The following is a 24724-nucleotide window of genomic DNA, read 5'->3' on the forward strand; positions in this document are numbered from 1 at the left end:
GGCAGTGGAGAATAAGTCAATAACAACACTACTGTGCGAACAGATTTCGCAGCGAAGCCTGCCCAACCTGAGCATCTGTCCTGGCATCAGTGTCCAGACAGTAATGCTTAGCAAAGGTATGGACCGACTTCCAAGAGGCCGCCTTGCAGATTTATGCAATGGGAACATTACGTAGCAAAGCAGTCGTAGCAGCTTTGCCCCTGGTGGAATGAGCCTTAGGTTTACCCCCTAAAGTCTTATTAGCTTTCTGGTAACACAATTGTATTAGGACACAATCCACCTCGAAATGGACTGTTTAGAGGTAGCAAGACCGGTCCTGACTGATCCATAATTGATAAACAATTGGTCTGACCTACCAATATCTTTGGTTTTAACCAGATAACATTTCAACACCCTCCTAACATCCAGGGAATGTGGAGACCTTTCCGCTGGAGATGAAGGATTCTGAAAAAACGTAGGTAAAGTTATGGTCTGGTTAACATGGAAATCAGAGATAACCTTTGGAAGAAATTTAGGGTGAGTACGCATAACAACCGTAGCATCATGAAAAACAGTATAAGGTTCTTGACAACACAACGCCTGAATTTCACTCACCCTGCGTGCCGATGTAATGGCCACGAGGAACGCTTCCTCCCAGGACAGGTGCTGCAACGAAGCCTTATGAATCGGTTCAAAAAGCTCCTTCATCAATCTGGACAGCACCACATTCAATACCCATGAAGGCGAAGGAAGCCGTACAGGAGGGAACACTTTCTTCAAGCCTTCCAATAAATCCTTGATCACAGGGATCTGGAAGAAGGAGGTCTGTGAAGGGCATTTCCTGTAGGCAGTCAACGCAGCGAGATGAACTTTAATGGAATGAAAATTAAAGCCAGACTGCGCCAAATGTAACAGATATGGAAGGATGACATCTTCCTTACATCTCGTTGGATCATAGTTCTTGGACTTGCACCAGATGCAGAATCTCTTCCACTTGTAAGCATAAGAAGTCCTAGTGGAAGGATGTTTAGCCTCCTTCAGTATGTCCATACAATCTTCAGGAAGATTCAAATGGCCATATTGTACTATCTCAGGAGCCATGCCGCCAAACTCAAAGACGAGAGGTTGGGGTGCACCATCTGCCCCCCCAACTTCGTGAGAAGGTCCAGCCGTCACGGCAGCCGAATGTGAGGAAGGAGAGATCGGTGAAGCAGGTCCGTGAACCATCACTGCCTGGGCCATTCCGGGGCAATCAGGATCATCCGTGCCTGGACTGGGACAGCTTGATGAGCACCGCCGGAATCAGGGGAATGGGTGGAAAAGCGTACAGAAAGCTGTTCGACCAGTTGATCCATAGCGCATTCCCCAGCGTCCCCTGCTGGTAGTACCTGGATGCGAAGTCTCGGCATTTGCTGTTTTCGGCGGTGGCGAACAAATCTACGTCTGGAGTCCCCCACCTTGCGAAGACTTCTCCTAGTACTTCGTTGTTTATGACCCATTCATGGTTTTCCTGAATCAGTCTGCTCAGTGCGTCCGCCTGAACATTCTGCACACCTGGCAGATGGGTAGCCGTTATCGTCAGTCCTCTGGCTAGCAGCCAGTGCCAGATCAACTGCGCCTCCTGCGATAGGGTGCGCGATCTCGAACCTTCCTGCTTGTTGAGGTAATACATCGTGGTCGTATTGTCCGTCTGTACAAGCAGAGAGTTGTTCTGGAAGGACGGATGAAAGGCCTTCAGTGCCAAGTGAACAGCTCTGAGTTCCAGGAAATTGATATGATACGTGGACTCTGTCGGGGACCACGTTCCTTGTATCTGTAAGTCTCCGGAATACGCCCCCCAGCCGTGGAGAGAAACATCCGTCACGATAGTCTGAGTGGGAATGTCCTTGTGGAAGGGAATCCCCTTGAGGAGATTCTCCACTGAACACCACCATTTCAGAAACTGTAGAGCATGCAGAGACAGTCGTATCTTGTCGTCCCAGTTGCCTCTCCTCTGGTCCAACTGATCCTCCAGACACTCCTGCAGCGTTCTCATGTGAAGCCGTGCGTGTGGCGTGAGGAAGATACAGGAGGCCATCGACCCCAGTAGAGAAGACACCGTCCTCGCTGTTGTAGATGGAGCGGTCATAAGAGCCTGAGTCTTCCGAAGGATTGATAATCGTCTTTCCTCCAAAAGAGACACGCTTGCCGACAGTGTGTTGATGGAGGCTCCCAAGTACTGAATGCACTGGACCGGAGTCGGGACAGACTTGGACATGTTGATGTGCAACCCCAGTTTGTTCAAAAGAACGCATGTCCTCCGGAAGTGCGCTTGAGCTTCCGAGAAGGAGGAGGCCTTGATCAACCAATCATCCAGGTACGGGTAGACAAACACCTTGTTCTTCCTCAGGTATGCCGCTACCACTGCCATGCACTTCGAAAACGTCCTGGGTGCAGATTTCAGCCGAAGGGCAGTACTGTGTACTGATAATGATTGGAGCAGACTTGAAATCGCAGGAACTTCCTAGGTTTCTGTGCAATGGGCACATGGAAGTACGCATCCTGTAGGTCTATAGCACATAGCCAGCCTCCCCGTTGCAGCAGAGGGTAAATCTGATGCAATGACCGCATGCAAAATTTCTCTGCGAATCCAGTTGTTTGCTTGTCGCAAATCCAGAATGGGCCTGAACTCGTTCTTGTCCTTCTTGCGAACCAGATAGAACTGTGAGTACAGACCTCTTCCCCTTTGAGACAGAGGGAAGTCTTCTATAGCCCTTTTCCTTAACAGGATATCGGCCTCCGCCTGGAGCTCGCGCAGCTGAAACTGCAAGCTGACCAGTGGAATTGCTGGAGGCGGACTGGTGAACTGAAGACTGTATCCATTGCAAACAATATCCAGCACCCACTTGTCCCGAGTACTTTTTCTCCACTCTGCCAGAAAATATTGAACGCTTCCCCCCACCGGAGTGGGTAACGGATGACGGGGAAGTAACCGCTCAGGGACGAGATCCGGCCGGGCCTTTGGACGCGGTGGCAGTCTGCTGACAACCCCTGCCCTTCTGACGCTTCTGGAAGGGCTTCCTCTGAAACTGCTGCTGTTGTTGCTGTCCAGACTGCTGTCCTCGCCCTCTACCGTGCGCCCCGTACCGTCTTTGGAATGGGCGGTAGTTTTTCTTCTGGTCCTTGGGCTTCTCCAAGCCCACCGCTGTCAGAGTCTCGGCCTCCGCCTTCATGCGGGCCATCTAGCCGTCAGCGAAGCTTCCCGAAGAACGTCTCTCCCGAGAAGGGCAGATTGGCCACCCTCTGCTGGGCTTCGGGTTTAAAAATGTCAATTTAAGCCAAGCGTGGTGCCTCTGGTTGATACCATAGCAGTAACCATGGGCTGCCTGGAGCGACGAGTCCGCAGCTGTGCTGATGAGCTGATTCAACACCAGCAACCCCTCGTTCAGGATCTCCATAAAGTCCTCCTTCTCTCGAGGGAGGAGGTCTGCAAACTGCTGGAGGGACTCCCACAGGGCCCGATCATAGCGCCCCAACAGTGCTGATGCACTGGCAGCCTTCATGGAGGTAGCGGCTGTCCCGCATACCTTCCTGCCCGCTGAGTCCAACCAGCGACTCTCCTTGTCCGGAGGCACATTCGACGATGGAGTGGTGGCGTGCTGCTTTCTCGCCGCCGTCACTATTACGGACTCCGGAATGGGATCCGTACGGAGGAAAGCCGGGTCCGTATCAGGTGCCTTGTACTTCTTCTGCAGCCTCGAGGGGACTGCCTTCGTCACTGCCGGAGTGAGAAAGAGCTCCATTGCGGGTTCCACTAACCCTGGAACCAAGGGCAATAGAGGCAGAGACAGGTGCTTCTTGTGAAGAGTCTCAAAGATGGAGGAGGTCGTGGGCACCGTCAGCTTGATGCCCAGCTGGTTAGCACCCCTCAGAAAGACCTCCTGAAAGGACACTACGTCGTCCACCGGGATACCCTCGTCTGAGGGGATTCAGATAAGGTCAGAATAGTCACCCGCACTGGACGATCCCGTGCTGTACCGAGACCGACCCCTCCTATGGAGTCGTCTGGATCTCGTCGATAATAGACAGCGACTCCTGGATCTCCCTCTCCGCCCGGAGCGAGATCTGGGACTTCTAGGCCTTGGGCGTTCTGCGGGTGCCTGAGGAGCAGCCGGTGTTGGAACCTGCGGCGGCCTGACCGGCGACCTCGGCCGAGGTGCCCCCTTAGGCGGCGTTGAAAGGTGCGGCAGTGATGTCGACCTCGGACGCCTTGGTGGTGCACGTGGCGGCACAGGAGGAGGTAACAGTGGCGGTGTACGTGGAGGCACCGGAGGCGGCAACTGTGGTGGTACACGTGGAGGAACCGGAAGAGGAGGCGGCGAAGGAGTGCGCGGCGGCAGCTCCTTTGGCAGTGGAGGAGGACTAGGCGACCTCGGCTTAGGAGGCGAGTACACCTCAGAGTACACTGAGCCCGGGGTCCCAGTCTTCTTCCTAGGCGTAGGCGATCGAGAGGCAGCACCCCATGTCGGTGACTGACGTCGCCGTCTTGCCCCAGATGACCTGGAAGAACTCCTGGCTCCAGAACACCTCCTGGAGGGAGATCTCTTCCACTTATGCGCTGAGCGCCTCCTCGGCGTCGAAGAGCGCCTCTGTGACGTCGACGACCTACGCCTCGACCACGGGCTTCGCTGTCTCGACGCTGATAGTCTTCTCCGCTGCGACGTCGGCGACCTCCTTCTCGAAGTTGACCTTCGAGTCGACGGCGACGGCGAATGGCCGTGTCGTCTTGCCGGCGAGCGCCGACGCCGGCTGGAATGTTCTCGACGTCGAAGAAGACGACGATGATGATGATGATGATGCCTTCGGCGGCGACCTCGACGGTGGTCTCGTCAGTCCCCTCGACGTCGAGCATCGACCCAGAGCCCTGGGGAGAAGGGGAAAAGTCCGCCGTCATGCCGCTCGACGCCGTCATCGATGCTATCGAGGTCGATGGAGAACCGCAACGCTTTCTGGCCTTCTTGATGCTTGGGAGCCCCCCAGAGGCCTTAGCACGTGCAGAGGAGGCAGATCCAGCCTTTCCAGACCCACCTTGACTCTGCAGCCTTCTTTCTTCCAGTCCTTGGAGCCTGATCTTCCTTCTGTCTCTCAGGGTCCTGGAGGAGAAAGACTGGCAGATCTCACACTTCTCAGGTAAATGAGAAGCAGGGAGACACAGGATACACAGTTCATGTGGATCTGACTTGGCCTTCTTCCTGGAGCACTCTGGGCATTTATCAAATAATGCAGGCATATTTGATAAAAAATAGAGTGCTCAGATGATAGAAAAAGGAAGAGGGCACCAAAACAAGTCGTGTGAAAACACTTAACACTTAAAAGTGCAAGAAATTATTTAATAAACCCAAGAAAGGGAGAGCTCAATGCTCCAGGGTCCTGCTAGCAGGAGCCTGAAAAAAACTGAAAGTAAAAGGGACCTGCTGTGCACTCTGGGATACTGAGAGAGTTCTGGAAAGTTTTCTTAAAGGCACAGTATCCCTGTCTGTATGTTGCGAAGAGCAAAGAGAAGGGCGTTCCATGCCACAGCAGCTTCCCGGGCGAAAGAGCTGTCACCTAACCTCTGGCATTTAAAGCGGGGAGGCAGAAGTTGAGACGAGGAACGTAATTGTCTCAGGGAGGGAGGGGATAGAAAGAGAAGCATTTCTGCAGGAAGGTAGGGCCTTGACCGTAGAGAGCCCGATGGGTAATGACTAAAGATTTAAACGTAATCCTTACAGCCCCAGGCAGTAAGTGCAATGAGCGCAGATGGTGGCTCATACGACTTCTGGAGGGCAAGTCCAGAAAAGGCCTAGCTTCCAAATTCTGGACCACCTGAAGCTTTTTAAGCAGGTAGCCATAAATGCCCACATAGAGAGCATTGGTGTAGTCCAGCCAACCAAAGTACCAATTATTGAAACAGTCACAGCCTTCTGCAAAGGATGCACTGGAGGACGTCCTGGTTACAGATACAACATCTAGATGAGATTTCACTAAAGCCAGGTTCTTATTCTCAGAGATAGGACAGGGAAAGTATCCAGGGCCCTGGACAAAGTAGATCCCCATTCTGAAGAACCATGGAAATCCTTTGTAACAGAAGAGCCATAAACTAGAACTGATGAAGACAAAAAGAAAAAATAAATCAGGGAGCTGATGGGTTTTGTCAGAAGGTCCAAAACATGCTTGCAAAAATGCATAAAGAGGCAAAACCTACTGAACCGTCCACAAAAAGACGTGGCAGGGGAACATGGACATACACCATTCCCAGGGCATTTCAGTCGCAGTTTTTTAGGATTGAGGCACAGCACTATTTGGAGTTTGTGACCAAAGTAAGCAACTTCAACTTACTGCTATAAGGGAAGAAAATTATGCGGTCTGCGTTTTTCCTCATAGAAAATGTACGACACAATAATCTGAAAATCAATGGATGATGGCTGGTAATTTTTGGGGGTTTACAATACCACAACCTGTGCCTTGATGTTGGCGCATGTGCATTAGTTAATGCATAGCAGGTAACTGCTGAAAGCCTGGAACTATGACTTTCCTCCAGGAATAAAGTCTGAGAGAACAATGCACACTATTGATCTACAAACAAAGCCACCCATGGAAGGTTTACCTCCTTGCAAGGGGTTAACAGCTCAAACGCCTGCAGCAGGACTAATGATTTTAGTGCTGGCATTAGCTAATACCTTTTTATTTTAGTACAATTATAATTATAATATACTTACTTGTTGGAGGTTTCAGACCGCCCTTTCCATACACTGGTCTGTTGGCGTGTCAAATAAATCTTTCTTCCACCACAGCATACAACATGGGGCAATGGGTGAGCCCATTTCAGCCAGTGGCTTACTTCACTTGGAGTAACAGCATTCTGCCATTGCAGAACATGCTCTTATGCAGATGTTTTTGTTTAGAGCCAAGGCATTGTGGGTCAATGTTTCTCTTTTGGGAAGCGGGGGCACCTTTTATTTCTAAACTTAGAAAAAAACTTTGGAAGGGCCCAACAGCTCCCCAGACACTGCTACTAGGCCCTCACCTGAAGTTTGCCTCATTCTGTGTGGACACTGCAAGCACAGCCCATCTATGAGCGCACATTAAAACCAAAGATGGCCGTGAATGAGCTACCATTTTGGAGTTGTATTTATAAGCACTCAAAAATGGTTGTCTGCACATGCACATAATGGTAGTCATATCTGAATGGTCTTTAAATCCATTTAAAAAGGGACAGCCATCCAGGCGCATACAAGCATACGAGTAGGTGCCAATCTTCAATTGCTTCTGGATTTATTTTTTTGTAATACAAAAAGCATTCCAAAACGGCGACCTGTGCATGTGTGCACATATAAGGGTGGTCATTTTCAATGTTTTTCTAACAAGGGTTTTCAAAACACGTTTCCAAAGAAAACAAATATTGCCGAAACAAAAGGTTGTCAGCCAACTCCAGAACTACTTTGTTTGCCAATGCTTGTGAAACTACTGTATTTACATTTTTCTAAATAGTACATAGTAGGTGTATTAATACATTGTGTAACAGTGGAGTAGACATCACCTACCAAGGTTAAACTTTATGAGAGTTACAATTAGGAGGTAGAGGGAGACAGGAGAAAATAAAAATAATAAACCATCACCATTTACGGATATTACTCATTAAAGGTGAATCAAACTGCATCGATCTTGAAGTAAAAGATTACAATGAAAAATTGTGCCACTGGCTTGAATAAAGAACTCAGTCATTAGCATTACTGGCCATCCGACTAAATCGGCTAAATCTGTTAAAAGCAGAGATGGTTTTAGCCAAAACATCTGATTGAAGTAAATTAACAGGGAAAAGAGAAACATCCTGAAAGGATGTACAATTTAAATTGTTATACTGGAAAATGCTTGGCCTGTTACCAAGAAGTCCATAACACAAAAGGCACAACAATGCACTAATGGGAGAGCCGATGTGATCACCGGAAAAGGTCACTATGACAAACAGGAACAGCAAATGGTGACAAAAGTACATAGGGGGGGTTTAAAAAAAATATATTTCACTTCAACTTCTAGCTGATTTTTAGGACTTAAAAGCACCTAAAATATTAATTTACCCTTTACTATTACTATCGAATGCCCTTACGAGTAGGACAGGCTCAGAGTCTGTGCAAAACATATTGAAACGGGAAGAATTAGACATTACCCCTCCTAATGTGAACACTGCACTCTTTGTTTTGTCTTGAGCAATGCAATGCTTAAATAGACAGGATATTGAGTTAAATGATGACAATATTAACAACAACAAGGGTTTTTGGAGTAAAGGGAAAGGGGCGCTCAGCTACTGTAGACGCAAGATAAGAAAAATTGTCAATATTAGGTGTTGGTGCATATAGGCGAGGGGATAAGCCCTGTAACCCCTCCAAAACGTCTGTTCCCAGAACAAACGCTATAAACACAAAACAAGATGCCTATTGCCCACAACAAGAGAGTAATTCCTTCTCTATATCACTAGTGCGTGTCTCAATGGACAAATGTTTCAAAACATTATACATAAGCAGCTGTCAGAGAAAACACAATATCTTAAAGAAAGTCTTCTTTTAATATCTTTTGCAGCCAGCCGACACGTGTTTCGTCGCATAACATATAGTGATATAGAGAAGGAATTACTCTCTCGTTGTGTGCAATAGGCATCTTGTTTGATGACATTATTATTCCCGAGGTCCTCCTAATGGGATGAGTGGAGCATCAAGGACAAAACCACATTTGCTTAGCATTTCCTTCTAAGAATGAATCGCAAACATTTACTTTAAGATCAGTCAAACGATCAGTCAAACGATCAGCCATCCACTAATAGTTACAACTCTAATTGTTAATAAATTGACACCAATGCATCCTAACAAGTGTTTTACAAACACAGAATATCAAACACACAGTTATTATGTACCTCAAAAGATGCTCTGGAACAAGGTTTTAAGGGAAGATGTGACCCAATCCTTCTAACAACACTGCGTGATGCCCCATGGGGTTTGTTCTGCCATAATGGAACAGTCTAGAAAGGAAGTAAATATAAACAAGCACCTATTTAGTACAGAAATATTGAATGTCTGAACCAGCAAGTCCGTAAAATATATTTTAAGGTTGCAAACAAAAACACGAAACTACATTGTATGAAGAGCTCCATAACAAGCAGCGGAAGAACAATAGATGTTTTCATCTTTAAAGAGAAATGAGGATTATGGTTAAGCCACCGAAGCACTCCTTTTGGTATAAAGAGTCGTGACAACGACTCTCGTCAATTTATCCCACCTTGAGATATCTTTTTGTTGTATGTCTAACCTTGTACAACAGATCACTTCATATGTCCATATGTTCTTCACACTACTGTGGAAATCTACCTTTGGTCCCCCCCAGCCTACACCTTGCACTGAATACATCCTTCGATTTACTTTCCACATTCTACTTGCTAACAAAGTCTTGGCTCCACAACCATCATGGGTCATTTGGATGCCTACTAGAACAAGCATTGGCATAGCCAATGGGTCTCGCCTTTGGGACCTCCTAAGTGTTTAGCCATGCAACAGTTGATGTTGTTACACCAAGGATATTGTGCTGCATAACTAAATACTTATAAGGTCCCAAAAGCGAGACCTATTGGCTATGCCAATTCTTGTTTACAATGCAGCTGGTACCCCTCTCTAACGCACTGAACTTATCACTGCTAGTAATCTTGCATGAGATGGCCACTAATGTAATCTTGTCTGATGAGATCACTTTAACAACATTAATATTAATAACACAGGCTAATTTGCATTGAGCATAAGTAGCTCTTATTACAGAAAATGGTAGAGAACCTTGGTATACGTTATGAAAAGAATGTCAACTGATTTGGCTGAATTTATTAGATGCTACAGCAGTTCTACCACCACAGTACTACCTTGTCAACTAAATGGTAAAGATAACTAGGAGTATGTTTCAAACTCCTTATTTTGAGGGTCTGACACGATTAGATGTCAAACCACTAGTCTGATATAGATGTGTTAAGTTATTAAGTAACGCACCTGTAATTTGTGGCAAGAAATGCATCACAGTAGCATGTTACAGTCAAACAGTGCTGTTTTTCTCCCTTTTTTAAAAATTGTTTGATCTCAGTTCAATTGTTGAAATAAAGCAGATATATCCGACACACCATCAGTACCTTTAGCTAGGGGCTTCAATTTCTAATGCCTTGCAATTGGAAGCGGTGTATATAGCACCCAGTAAATACCATTCTCGTCTGGTGAAAGGACCACATGACGAAAATAGCCTGCATACCTGATCTAAGAGCCCTGGCTGGACTGTGGAAGAATACTTTTTCCAGCAGGTAAGCCGAACCTGCATTATGAATGATCAGTGAGCATAGCAAAGTAGCTTTGAAAGTAAATATCACTACGCTGGTGTAAGGTACTTAGCAGATATAACAAATACCTCCTATTTCAAGTTTTGGAGGACAAATATGGCTTAACAAGTAGAGTTAATATGGATTGCATCACAATCTGTATGTTACGACTTTTTAGCAAATATCTCCTCCCCAATCCCCATATGCAACCCCTTCCAGAGAAAGGTTGGCAGGTTTGCTGAAACCTGTTAGAGTAAAACGACACAGGTGCAATAACAATAAAAACTTGACATTCCAAATCCCTGTGCTAATTTCCGCTGTGCTTGCAAATGAGACTCCTTACCTGCAAATAAATATGTATCACATTGATTAGAATCAAGTGTTATTTATATTAGGTGCTGGTCTCCAAGTTTAACTCTAATTCACAGTCTTTCACACAATTAAAAATTAGGATAATGCCGTACACTATAACGGGATACAACAATAAAGTGATCAAATCTGAGGCACTTAAGATATTGATACATTTCTCTTTAACGGCTTTCAGCTATGTGAATGCTTTAGCTGACACGTTCGTTTAATTCCAGACAATAAGTCGAGATTTGTCAAAACTTCAATGAGATGCAAGATAGTCACAACTCAAAGACAAATGGAGTGACCAGTATTCATAATTGGGCAGGTTTTATATAGGAGTCTATAATCAGTCACACATTTCTATAAGTCACCTTGCAAGTAGGGTACAATGTTTGCACGTGGAATGGAATTTACCACCCCACCCCACCCCAAATCAAGGCATTTTTGATAGTACACTTATAGATAGATGAGTTAGAAGTTTGGGGACTTGGGTGTGAACCTTGCCTGCGAGCAAGCATTCACGATGGGAAATATTAAACAGTATTTTGCACAATCAACTGATGAGGTGCTAGGCAGGTCGGTCATATTCAATTACCATTCATGTAAAAATGTTTTAATCTGAGCTACGGTAATGGCAGATAAATGAGACACTTCCTTGCAAGATGTATCTATGAAGGACCCAGGAAAAAGCAGGTTAGTGACCTACCAATGTCCAATTGTTTAACCCTTCTTTGGACTCAGTGAAGACACCCAACACAACCTTTTTCTGCTAGCATGCAGACATTCAATCTCACTACACAACAACTGGATATTTGTAATGGTGACAGAAGATGGCAAGCCCTCCTTTACGTAAACACCCTCTTAACTTACAATATTGTCCATCATAGATATTTGGTGTATGCAACAGACTCCCCACTAGCAAACATTTCTCCTAGCAGTGCTGGAACACTGCAATATTATAGAGATATGAATAAGGCTTTGCAGAGTCCTCAACTGCAACACAATACAATTCAGAAGCTATCCTCGAAGTGAGGCCTCAAGACTCAAACGTGGACATCTCAGAAGATGTGTCTTAACGGCTAGAGCGGCCGACATTGAAGCTAGAGAACCAGGTTCGAGTCTGGCTTGAGAGGCTCAAGCATCCTGTGATTCTGGGCAAATCACTTAGACTCCCTATGCCACCAAAAAAAAAATTAAGGTGCCCGTCTGTAATGCAACTGGTGCTCATTTAAATCGCTCCAATACCCTCGGGTCGAGTTTGCGCTATATAAAACTGCAAAAAAAGGTAGGCAAATGTGTCCAGTCACAGTGACTGCTTGCAGTTTTGCTTTCATCCTCTTGCCTCGAGGGTGCAGGCTGCCAGCACTGGCCTGAAAATGACGACAGATGGCGCTCTTTCCCAGATGCCCTGGTAGTAGTTACGCCTGCAGAGGCTCTCCTAGGAGCCGGGTTGCTATGCAAATATGGGCTCGCCGGTCAACGCTGCATTTAAAACAAACACAGCGACGGCAACACAATCTCAGTGCGATGAAGAGCTGTCAGTCAAAGGCTGTGTTTCTGAAAAGCTGCTTAGAGTAGGACAGACCCAGTCACCCTCCACCCCCAGGAAAGAGAACAGGCCGCGCCGCCGCTAATTCAGATGATTCAATAATTCTGTTTTCAGTTCCAGCCGGAAAGGTACTAATGGCCTGTTTAGAAGTTAGGGGCAGTTTTGCTTTAGTACTCTCGCCTGATTGCCAAACCCCACCCCTCGCCACCTAATTGCTTTACGAATGCTTGAGAGGTATCCTGTGTCTGCGGTGCCGCCTGGGAGACCCCTCCCTGACCACCCCGTCTCCAATAACCCCAACCCCCTGAGCACTTCAGTATCAGACGCAGGCGGCCGGCCGGCAAGGCCTCTATTGACACCCCCAGCCTGACATAAAGAGAGCCGCCACACATAAAATGCACTGAAAACAGACTCACAGTACTTAGGGAAACAATCTTAACTATATTAAATGAAGCATGATAGTAGGAGCAGATAGGTTGAATTAACTATTTCAATGTTCATTGGGAAATGTGGGCAATAAACTGAATGGCTGGGCAGCATTTGGAAACTAAGTCTGAGACATTATCTGAGGAATCAGGTTTCTTGGCTGAACTAGTAGTAGATAAGCAGATCACTTATATTTACAATCTAGCCCAGCCCACAGGGCCCGCTTGCGCGGAGGTCACACCAGTGGTCCAGACAGGCCCAGGTAACCTTCAAAGGGGGTGGGGGGTGGGTAAGGGGAGGGGGGGGGAGGCAGGACAGGTTAGACATACAGGGTAGCAAATCTTATAGGGAAACATATATAGGGATCATAGGAAACCAGAAAGCCCTGGATAAATATTATGGCACCTTTCTATTAGCAATATGGCTGGGATAAAAATATTATCTCTGAAGATTTGTGGTCTGAACGATCTTAAAAAAAGACTGACAGTAGTGAGAAGGTGTGCAACAGTCTTTTAACTTCAATTGCTTTCAGGACGGTTATTTATTCACATTTGTGTTCTGTTTACAGCCTCGTGTAACTTCGAGGTATTCTCTAGGTAAGATAACGGTACAAGTTTATAGGTCTTCTATTACGTTTTCAGATGTTTGTTTTACTTCACTGCTTTAATATGCTTACTCATTCATTTGTTTCGGTATGGTGGTGTCATATCACACCGTATAGTCATACAATACTGATGTTACCGCCGCAATTTAGAATGCTCTGACCAGAACATGTGCGGTATTGTAACATTCTATACCTATCATGTTCTCACAATTATTTGTCTCAACTTTTAACCTGAGTACTGGGTTGGTATTTGGAGTTTTTATCTTTTGTGCTCCCACGGACTTGAGCAATGTACTGTCTTTGGAGTTTATTGCCACATTGGGCATATAGGCTTGACTTAACATAGTAATGACAGTATTTTACCATGAGAATATATTTGTTTAATCATGTTGTGCCAGTAATTTCTATGCTCCCTTAGAAGTTCATGGTGGAGTTACCCCATTATCACTTTTCATTGTATATATGGTGTCGTATTATTCTCCATTGTTTCTTTCACACAGGCAGTCTACTTTCTATCCATTTAATCCTTTTGCTCGATTGTGGACTAAACTTAACCAAATTACTGGTGAGTGTTTGATCTGCTAACCTTGTGCCATGCACATATTGACAACTGGGGACTCGTTTTTGATACTGTCCTACTCTTATGTTATAGAGTCTATCTGTTTGGCCGCAGTAGCCACCTCTGTGGCTTCAATCACGTGATTTCATCAGGACAAACTAATACCTTTCACCGAATAGGTGAGACTGCTTTCTTTTGTTTTAAGGCCTCCTATCACTTAATTTGGAGAGCTTTCTAGTGACCATGCCAGACGTATCAATCGATTTGCCTTTTTTATTACCGTTGGTTCTAGTTACTTATATTTGTTCACATCTATTTCATAGAACTGAGGGTCAAGTATCCCCGCTCTGATATTTAGCGATCTGCATACACCTTTGTTGACCTATCATATCAGGCCACTCGGATTGGGATTATTTATGGTGAGAGTTATTTATTGATACTACTTTTTCTTGATGTCCTGTTGCCTATCTCTAGACTAACATGTTTTCTCATTATAAAGATTCTGATCAAGTGGTGACATGCTCTCTCTCTGTTAGTAACATGTAGAGTCTAACAATGCAAAAAAGTTGCTATCTGTTGACGCCATGATACGTTACCATGACTTACCACCATCCTAGCTTTATATTTATTTACATACATTTTAATTACATTTTTTTAGTACTTGGGAGCATCGAGCTGATTATTTATTCTTCACGTGATTTGCCAATTCTTATGCCGCAATACTTTACCCTACTAGGTTAGTGTTAATCTTTATTATTTTTCTCTTTGGTGCTTGCTGCTATTACACCACTCTAACTTTGGATCTACTAGAAGAGGTTCAACTCATGCACATTTCTGGTGTCCTTAACATTGGTGTTCACTCTTTAGCCACTCAAGTTCTTCCCTTTTTTTCTTTCTCTTCCTGATCTTTCAGACTCACCATCTGATCACATTAGACTTCTCTTTTCTTTTGGATTCTCTATCTATCATCTATCATCTAATTTGTCCCTCCGGGATATTCTTCACATCTAGCACTATGTGCTTTGGTTCGTGTTTAGGCACCTCTTTTTCTTTACCTTCACCATTATGTTCATCACTTTAGTTTACCTTTTGGTAATTTTATGTATACATTTTTTGTCATGTCTTTACAGCCTTGAAAAAGTCCTTGTACTAATTCATAGTACGGACGAAACACGTGTCGGCTGTCGTTTGAACCAACTGGAAAATTACTCTTAAGAAATTAATAAAGGAAAAGATGAAACAAATTATGAACGTTACTCATCTATGTGTCCTGCATCCTAGTTTGAGTTACTGACACCATTTGGATTTATTGTTACTTGGACTTTATACTGTACTAGTCTATTATACACTTACATTGTAGGATTGTGCTCTCCTGACCATTTGTCTGTATGGGAATCACACCAGTGGTCCAGACAGGCCCAGGTAACCTTCAAAGGTGGTGGGGGGGTGGGGGGTGGGGAAGGGGAGGGGGGGAAGGCAGGACAGGTTAGACATACAGGGTAGCAAATCTTATAGGGAAACATATATAGGGATCATAGGAAACCAGAAAGCCCTGGATAAATATTATGGCACCTTTCTATTAGCAATATGGCTGGGATAAAAATATTATCTCTGAATATTTGTGGTCTGAACGATCTTAAAAAAAGACAAACAGTTGCAATTGGCCTACAAAACTGGGGAGCTAATATTATATGTATGCAGGAGACGCATATTGAAGGGTCCCAGAGCCAGCTGTTAAATACATTAGGGTACAAATTGGTGTGCGCTACCACACAAGGTGCAAAAATTCAGGGGGTTGCTATTGTGGCTAAAGGGAGTGGAATGGTGTTTATTAAATACAAAACTGATAAGTTTGGCTGCTGGGCTATCACCGAATGCAGCTACCAAACAGGGCAGAAATTGACAATTTGTGCTATCTATGGGAGTAATACAGATGACCCTGGGGTTTTTAATGAGGTCGCCAATAATTGTCACACTGGTCTCTTCCGGTGATGGTCTGTGGGGACTTCAATATAAACCTCCCGACAAACTGGTCCCTGAATGATGACTGGGTGTATAAAGGAACGTAAACCCAAAGTATTTTGTTCTCTCAAGGATCTGTGTCTCGTACATGGACTTGTGGATAGGTGGCAAACTTCTAATACTAATATTGGTGACCCGGGCTATACCTTTTATTCAAATCCACACCGCACGCATGCCAGAATTGATTATATATTACTTTCAAATTCACTAATTAAGAATTGCCACACACTCAAATTGCCCAGGGTATTATCAGAGCATAACCCCCTTTTTTGTACAATGACTATGTTACCAACTAAATTAGAGTCTATGCATTGGACATTCGAAAAAGCATTACTGAATGATCCTCAGTATCGTCTCCATATGAAAGATTGGTTCCCCAAGTTCTTAGCCTAAAACAGTGGTAGCATGTCAATAGAGGTTGTTTGGGACACCTTGAAAGCTGGGGTTCGGGGCGAGACTTTGTCATATTCACTTGGGTCCAACAGGCAGGAGAAAGAAGAAATACGGAGGCTGCAGGATGAGCTTATGTTAGCAGAAGTAGGACTTGTTAATGCCACCGTTAATAGGGACACTACAGGGGATATCTGTAGCACCTTTGCAAAAGTACCAATTGCAAAGGCAGCGATCACGAATATATTTATAGATAAGGCAATCCGGAAAGCCATGGCACAAAAAGAATTAATTTATGAAGTCAATGAGCAAGTGGGTCATCAACTGGCAGTGCGACTGCGACAACAGGTCAATGCAAATTTGATTAGGGAGATTATAGATCCTGTGGTAGGTCAGCTAAAAGACTCAGAGCAGATTAGGCAAGCTTTTTGGAGGTTTTATAAAGAACTATATACGGAGAATTGCAAAGGGGACACAATCGAAATTGAAAGGTACCTAGAGAATTGTGAGGGTGTAAGCCTTGAGATCAATACACAGCAAACATTAGAGGAAGCTCCTAGTATGGAAGAGGTTTTGACCGCAGTCAAGAGCCTCCCTAAAGGGAAGGCAACAGGTCTGGATAGTATCCCTTCAGAGTTCTCTGCTACATTCATAGATGAAATTAAATATGTCTTAAGGGATCTAATTATCCATATTTTCTCCGGGGGGGAACCGCCCAACTCTTGGTCCAGCGCCAAAATTGTAATTTTCGCAAAAAAAGGGAAACCCCCAGAACATCTAGGGTCATATTGCCCTATAACTCTAATAAAAGCCAATTCGAAAATATATTCTAAAATCTTGGCAAATCGAATTGCACCCATAATACACCAGGTAATAGCCAAAAGTCAGCACGGTTTTGTTCCTGGAAGGTCAACGATAAATCATATCCAGAGGGTGATCACGCTTTTTGACGGAACAGAAATTACAAGAGACCCTATGGTCCTAATTCTGCTGGATGCAGAGAAGGCCTTTGATAGGGTCTCCTGGCAGTTTCTCTGGAAAGCAATGGTGACAATGGGATTTCGAACCAAGTTTATTCAGGCGATACAAAAAATGTATATCAATCCTAGGGCCGTGGTTTCTGTTAATGGAAGTTTAACTAAGGAAATTATTATTTCCAGGAGAACTCGCCAGGGGTGCCCATGCTCCCCATTGCTCTTTGCAATATACATAGATCCCTTTATTCGCTTTCTGGAGAAAAACAACAACATAACAACTATTATATCATATTTATCATTATTATATTTGTATGCTACAAAAACATTAGCATATGCTGATGATATTGCCATAGTCACGGCAGATCCCATAACAGCAATGCTGACTATCGAGCCTGAGGCCAGGAAATTTGGGCTGGTTTCTGGCTACGCGCTAAACGAAGGTAAGACACAAATAGTTCTGAACCCAAAAATTGCAATGGATGATCCAAGGGTGGTGAAGGCAGCGACATACTTGAGAGTTACAATTTCCTCAAAGCTGGAGGAAGTTGTGGACATAAACCTTAAGCCAATGTTGAACACAATACAAAAAGATCTACGACGCCTAGATAATCTCCACTTGTCCATTATTGGGAGGGCAAATGCAATTAAAATGGTGTACTTTCCCCAAATACTATATTTATTTAGGGCTGTCTGTCTAGATTTCTCTAGTCAGTGGTTTACTGCAATAGAACGTACCTTTACTAGATTTATATGGTCATATGCACAACCCCGCCGGACGTATAAATATCTTACCCTCCCTATGAACAGAGGCGGGTTAGCTTTTCCCAATTTAAGGAGATATTACTGGTCATGTGTATTACTCTACAGTAAGGAACTACTGCTAAGGGGAGAAAACTCAGAGGAACATACCGCTTCAACTTTTCAGCTATTGGTGGGGAATGCCAGCTATGGCTATTTTTGGAGGCACACTCACGACAGCTACCACAAAAAGGTCAAATTTAAGACTCTCTATAGTAGTTTTAAGGCATGGAAGGTCGTAAAGAAAATATTAGGAATAGGACCAATCTCATATTATACTCCGGTTCTGAATAATCCTATTCTTCCTCCAATAATTTTTAGGGATATCTGTGTAAACAAATGGTATAATCTAGGAATAACACAATTAGGGGATTTCTACACTACTCAGGGGATTAAATCTTTTAATACTCTGAAGGAAGAATTTGACTTAGATTGGCGGGACTTTAAGTACCTCCAAATCAGGGATTTTTTAGTTCATAAACTTGGGGCAAAGACACCTGTTGAAAAATGTACGGTAGGAGAGACAATTATACACTCTAAGAAAGACTCAATAGGCGGGGTTTATGGTTCACTACTGGATACGCTCCCGGACGACGTAGATAAAACTGCAATGAAGTGGCAAAGTAAACTTAATATCTCAAAAGAAGGATTTTTATATTCCTATCAGCTAGCCCAAACCATTCTTATCTCCACCAAACTCCAAGCACAATTTTACAAAACCTGCTTCTTTCTCTACTATACACCGGATAAGATCGCAAAATGGGGAACTGGCAAAGGGACTCGCTGCCAGAGATGTAATTTATTTAAAGCAGATTCCGTTCATATCTTTGCCTCTTGTCCAGTGTTATTACCTTTGATACAAGAAATAGAGAGGTTCTTAAGCTTAATTCTTTGCAGAAATGTTACTTTGTCACATGAAGCAATAGTACTTGGGGCGGAAGATCCAGATAACCTTGAAAGTGGCCACGGTTTTATATTTATTGTCATGGCGGTCCTGCGGCTATGCCTAGCCTCGGCATGGCTTGATCCGTTAACACCCTCCTTTCAACAGTGGCTAGCCAGGCTTTTAACTGTGTATAATATCGAGATAGCTATATACAAGCGAAAAAGCAGATCGCGACACAAAAGAGGTATGAAAATCTGGACCCCTCTTACACAATGGCGAGACGCACAAAACTAATTATTATCGATGCTGTCATGCATGTATGTTATTGTTTTTTGTTGCTTTTCGTGATGCTGGGAATATATTTTGTAAATTTTTTATAACGATTATGTATGTATGATAAGAACAATGTAAAACACATGATGTTAATGTGTAGAATGTCTACCTGTCCGGGGGAGGAGGGGGGAATAAATATGTTAAAAATAAAACAATAAAAACATTTAAAAAAAAAAAAGAAAACAGACTCACAGGGCAGGTCTAAGTGAGGGCAGTGTGCACCGAGGCTCAGCAGGAACAGGTAGGACATGCATGAATAGGAAAATCTGCCTCGTATATAGCATTATATTATTGTATGTAATTAACCAGACGCAGAGAACAGAAAGGTAAACTTTGTAATGTGCCTCTACATCCGAGAAAAGAAAAATCCAGTGGGATTTTCTGAATTACCAACCAAGTCCAAAAGTGAACAAAGTCTCTGGCCCGCCTAACTACATACCTAACAAATTAAACACAACATCCAAACAAGACAAGCGCTGAAAGACAAGGGTGGCCCCGCGGCTGCGAAAGTTAAAGAGTACTCGTGCATGCAGAGCGATTGCCTTGCGGGAGCGAGCAGCGGCAGGCGCGATAATTGCAAACAGATGGGTCCGCTGTTTGCTCCCGCAAGGCAAACGCTCTGCATGACCAAGTACTCATTGGAAACTGTGCAAAACATACAAGAGTTTCCAAGAAAGTACAGAGCGATTCCAACAGGTCCCTCTTAAGCAGCGCATGCACGCTGCGTAGGCAAGACCTAAAAAAGAATTGCTGGAAAATCTGTCCAATCTCAATATTTTTAATGAAAAGACAGCTTAAACAATTATCACAAATGTTAAAAAGAGATCAATTGCTTCATTATACACTCTGCAGGCCAAACATTCTTCCCTTGCAATAGTCAAGTGAAACTGAAGCATTTTTTATATTCATTCCTTGAAACAATGAGCACCTGAAGCGGTGCAGGATTAAGAAGGGTGGCGTATAGACAGCATATCACGGTTGGACAAAATGGCTTCAGGAAAGAATATAATGTGTCTGCAGAGGGCAGGCAGATAGGAGCATTTCAAAGGCACGTACAGGCTTGGAGCATACCATATTCCAGTTATCAATGTTCAAAACTTACATTTTCCTACTAGCACAATTTCAACAAAGAGACTGGCCCTAAGTGTCATTTAAACTTACATTAGATTGTTTTATATAGTGTCCATGTTACCATCTGGCGACTCCGTAGCACTGAAAGTCTAACCAAGACCGCTTAAAGGAAAATGTTCAAGGAGGTACACTTGGATGGTAAAAAGGGTGTGGATTCAATACATTTTAATTTTGACTGCTATAAGCAATGGCACTTTTCGTTAAAACTATTTTTGAATAAAGATTTTATATTTGAATTTAGGGACTACTATAGGAGAAGGAGGCAAGATTATTTTCCAAAAAGATAACAAACAATCTAAATATTCCAAACATCTACATAGAGTGGATGCTTCATAAAGCAGTCTGCAGCCATTTTTAGGTCTCGCCTGTCGATGCGCATGCGCATCGAGCAAGCGAGACTATGGGGGCTCATCTACTCTTTATCCAACTTGCAAGGAATCGTGGCGATTCCTTGCAGTGCCCATGACTTTTAAGCTCAATGCGCATGCGCATTGAGCTTAAAAGCGCGTGCACATGGCCCCAGCCGCCTGCCTTGCCTACTCTCCCGCCCCCTCACTTCTTGATTGCACGGCCGCTAGGCCGTGCCTCCCCTACTCCTCCTCCTACTCTCCTCCCCTCCCGTCTGTTCCCGCACTCCTCCCACACCCCCGCTCCGCCCCCTCCCCTTCCCGCCGTGTCGCATTTCTCCTCCCCCCTCCCCTCTCCTCCGTCCGTCCTGTTTATTTTTATTTTTTATTTTTTAAATTGATCATTGTTTTCAGAAATGGAAAGATGCGCCCAGTATTCCTTCGCATACAAAGCTTGTCGCAGCTTCAGGGTCTCCCTGTGACACTGGAGGTATCTGACAGGGTCTGTGCGACCGGAGGCACGCGCCATACTGTAAGGCCCTTGTTCGATCGACTGCTCAGAGGTATTGAAAAGATCACCCGCATGTTTGCGCCACGTCCCCACCACATTCCACTGCTTTACAAATATTGTGTTAATCTCCTATTGATTTGGTTCAAAATCAATTGGCGCTCCAATCTTATTAGTGATCTGGTCAATATTCCTCGGTGTTGTGCCTCGTTTTATTAACCAGCGTGCGTTAGAGGGGTGTTTCAGTCTGCCGTGACAGCTGGTGTTGTGTGTTTTCAGTGTCTATGGGTGCGCCTTGTTTTTCACGCGCCATTTGACCCGCGCAGTCTCTCTGGTCAATGGTTCCTAGAAGGGCTTCAACACGCAGTCGTCCGCGAGCCAGTCGCGGCTGTTCCCGCACTCCTCCCACACCCCCGCTCCGCCCCCTCCCCTTCCCGCCGTGTCGCATTTCTCCTCCCCCCTCCCCTCTCCTCCGTCCGTCCTGTTTATTTTTATTTTTTATTTTTTTAATTGATCATTGTTTTCAGAAATGGAAAGATGCGCCCAGTATTCCTTCGCATACAAAGCTTGTCGCAGCTTCAGGGTCTCCCTGTGACACTGGAGGTATCTGACAGGGTCTGTGCGCCCGGAGGCACGCGCCATACTGTAAGGCCCTTGTTCGATCGACTGCTCAGAGGTATTGAAAAGATCACCCGCATGTTTGCGCCACGTCCCCACCACATTCCACTGCTTTACAAATATTGTGTTAATCTCCTATTGATTTGGTTCAAAATCAATTGGCGCTCCAATCTTATTAGTGATCTGGTCAATATTCCTCGGTGTTGTGCCTCGTTTTATTAACCAGCGTGCGTTAGAGGGGTGTTTCAGTCTGCCGTGACAGCTGGTGATGTGTGTTTTCAGTGTCTATGGGTGCGCCTTGTTTTTCACGCGCCATTTGACCCGCGCAGTCTCTCTGGTCAATGGTTCCTAGAAGGGCTTCAACACGCAGTCGTCCGCGAGCCAGTCGCGGCCTGGCCTCTATGGCCGTAGCACCCTATGAGATATTACTGTGCACAGTCGCCGCATCTGCAATAGTCAACGTAGAATGTTTGGTGGTGTGGGCGCCCATCTTGGACGGTGCAAAGCCCAGGGCTACCCCTCGAGGCTGCGGCCTTGACCTCCGCAATGGAAAAGGCCTACTGTCTGTCACTCGGCTGCTTTCTAGTCTTTTACCATCTGGACCAAGTTCCGCACAGCTGCACGGATTTCTTGTGTGATAGAACATTTTTTCCATTCAGTGCTAAATGTTCCTTCCTATGAAACGCACAGACGCGCTTAATTTAGTCTGCGAGAAGAAATGCTCATGCAAAAGCACAAAAGGTGCCTTAATCTCTGCAAGCTGTTTGTTTTTCTACCCCAGGCTTGTCTATTTGGGTTTGAAAAGTCGTGTTTATTGACCTCACTCACACTCACCCTCACTCACCTTCACCCTCACTCACCTTCACCCTCACTCACCCTCAACCCCTCACCCTCACTCACCCCCACTCACCCTCAACCCCTCACCCTCACTCACCCCCACTCACCCTCAACCCCTCACCCTCAACCCCTCACCCTCCCTCACCCTCATTCACCCTCATTCACCTTCAACCCCTCACCCTCACTCACCCTCAACCCCTCACCCTCACTCACCCTCAACCCCTCACCCTCAATCCCTCACCCTCACCCACACTCACCCACACTCACCCTCACTCACCCACACTCACCCTCACTCACCCACACTCACCCACACTCACCCACACTCACCCACACTCACCCACACTCACCCACACTCACCCACACTCACCCACACTCACCCTCACTCACCCTCACTCACCCTCACCCACCCTCACTCACCCTCACCCTCACTCACCCTCACCCACCCTCACTCACCCTCAACCTCATGCTAAAGATTTACAAAAAAACCCATTAACAATTCTAAAAGCACTAACTCTAATGCTGCGAGACCTATTGCATTTCTAATGCTTGTTCCTTTTATCAAAATTGTTTGGACATTACAAACTCTCCAATAAACGGCGGGATCATATTTAATTTACAAATTGTATTTCCAGTAAAGTCGAGTTGACCAAACGTTTCCAAAGTCCACCTCTCCAAAGAAGTGCAAGATCTTTTTTTTGTTGCTAAAGTAGATAAAAAGATAATTACATCTGAAAAGGCTCAGCAACAGAATTAAGGTCAGTATTTCATCAGTGGCTTGAACTTCTAAAGTGCGAAACCAGTTACATCTCTGTAAGGATGGTTTGCAGCTTGAAGCTCTTCCAGATCCACAAACTGTGTTCTGTACCAGCACTTTATGATTGGGACCGTTAAGTGATAATTTACAAACCTTTTCCATGGTGGACGTCGACCTAGGTGGAGTCCGTATGGCCCATGGTGACCTGGACTGTTATTTTTGTTTTTAGCGCCTCCTTTACCTTCTAATTGGCATTAGGAGGCCTCATTGGTTCAGTTTTGAGGTTTTATTTGTTTAGCTTTTATTAGCTTTATTCATTTAGATGTTGGCGTCACAAGCGTGAGCGTACAAAGATGCTAATAACAGGATGCAAAAAAGTAGGAGTCTCAAAAACACTGGTCATTTTTGACCCAGTGTCATTACATTTAGAAGATCATAAACAGTTGTGAAAACTACATATTCAACTTTATAAAGGACATTAAAAAAATACCCACATAAAACATGTGAATATAATTGTAACAGATATCTATCAAAGAAGAATCAACAATGAACATGAGTATTTGTGTGATAATTAGGCATCTGTTTGAAAAATAATTAAATGCTCATGTTTCTTCTCTCATACTTACTGAATCTGTTTCCATATCTGTTAGAAATGTTGACGGAAAACGTGTTCGAAGAAAACTACAATCTTCAGACTAAACATCCATGAAAAGTTTCTATAATGAAAAAGAAACAAGTAAAGAGTGAAATCCTTCCAAGAGGAATATAGAGTGCGTTCACTTACAAAATCAATAACTAATATGTAGTACACAGTCAATTTTAAAGAATGGGTACCACAGAAAATCTTCAAACTGAATTGGAGTGCTACAATACAACATAAAATGCATACCGACTAATTGTTGATCTAAATTGGACTTAGATGGTTACTATAACACATAATAAAGGAGCCACCAGGAATCCCACAACCCATCATTCTAATTTCCATACTTCCTTCCTGGTGACAGGAAGGGAGAATGGTCCTATGCTTTGGCATTATACACTGCATGTACACATTCAGGGATGCAATGTAGATATGTAAATAGTTTGACACTAGCAAAATAACTTTTCCCTTTTAAAGAAACAACTTTTCATTTAGCTTGTTGCTGTACTTAATCCTAACTTTGCATAAGACGTTAGGAGCAACTAGTACATTCAGTACCAAATTCCCAACAAATCTATGAAAACTAAACACAAACATCTCGAAATCTACCCTACTCCCTACACGTGACATGCACATCCCGCACAAAGCATGCAAATCA

General features: G+C 44.4%; 1 protein-coding gene across 4 annotated transcripts in view; it reads right to left on the minus strand.

The window, feature by feature from the left end:
• The window catches only part of MTFR1L (mitochondrial fission regulator 1 like), a 152178-nt gene that overhangs the window by 63406 nt on the left and 64048 nt on the right, over window positions 1–24724 (minus strand). For all 4 annotated transcript variants that reach the window (XM_086956410.1, XM_086956411.1, XM_086956413.1 and 1 more), the window contains 2 exons: window positions 24053–24142; window positions 8906–9010 (listed from right to left, as the gene is read on the minus strand). In XM_086956410.1, the coding sequence (XP_086812536.1) occupies window positions 8906–9010; window positions 24053–24067 (120 nt within the window). In that variant the 5' untranslated portion in view covers window positions 24068–24142. The remainder of the gene's footprint in view (window positions 1–8905; window positions 9011–24052; window positions 24143–24724) is intronic.

This window comes from Lissotriton vulgaris, chromosome 2_1 (genome assembly GCF_964263255.1).
Source record: "Lissotriton vulgaris chromosome 2_1, aLisVul1.2, whole genome shotgun sequence".
NCBI lineage: Eukaryota > Metazoa > Chordata > Amphibia > Caudata > Salamandridae > Lissotriton > Lissotriton vulgaris.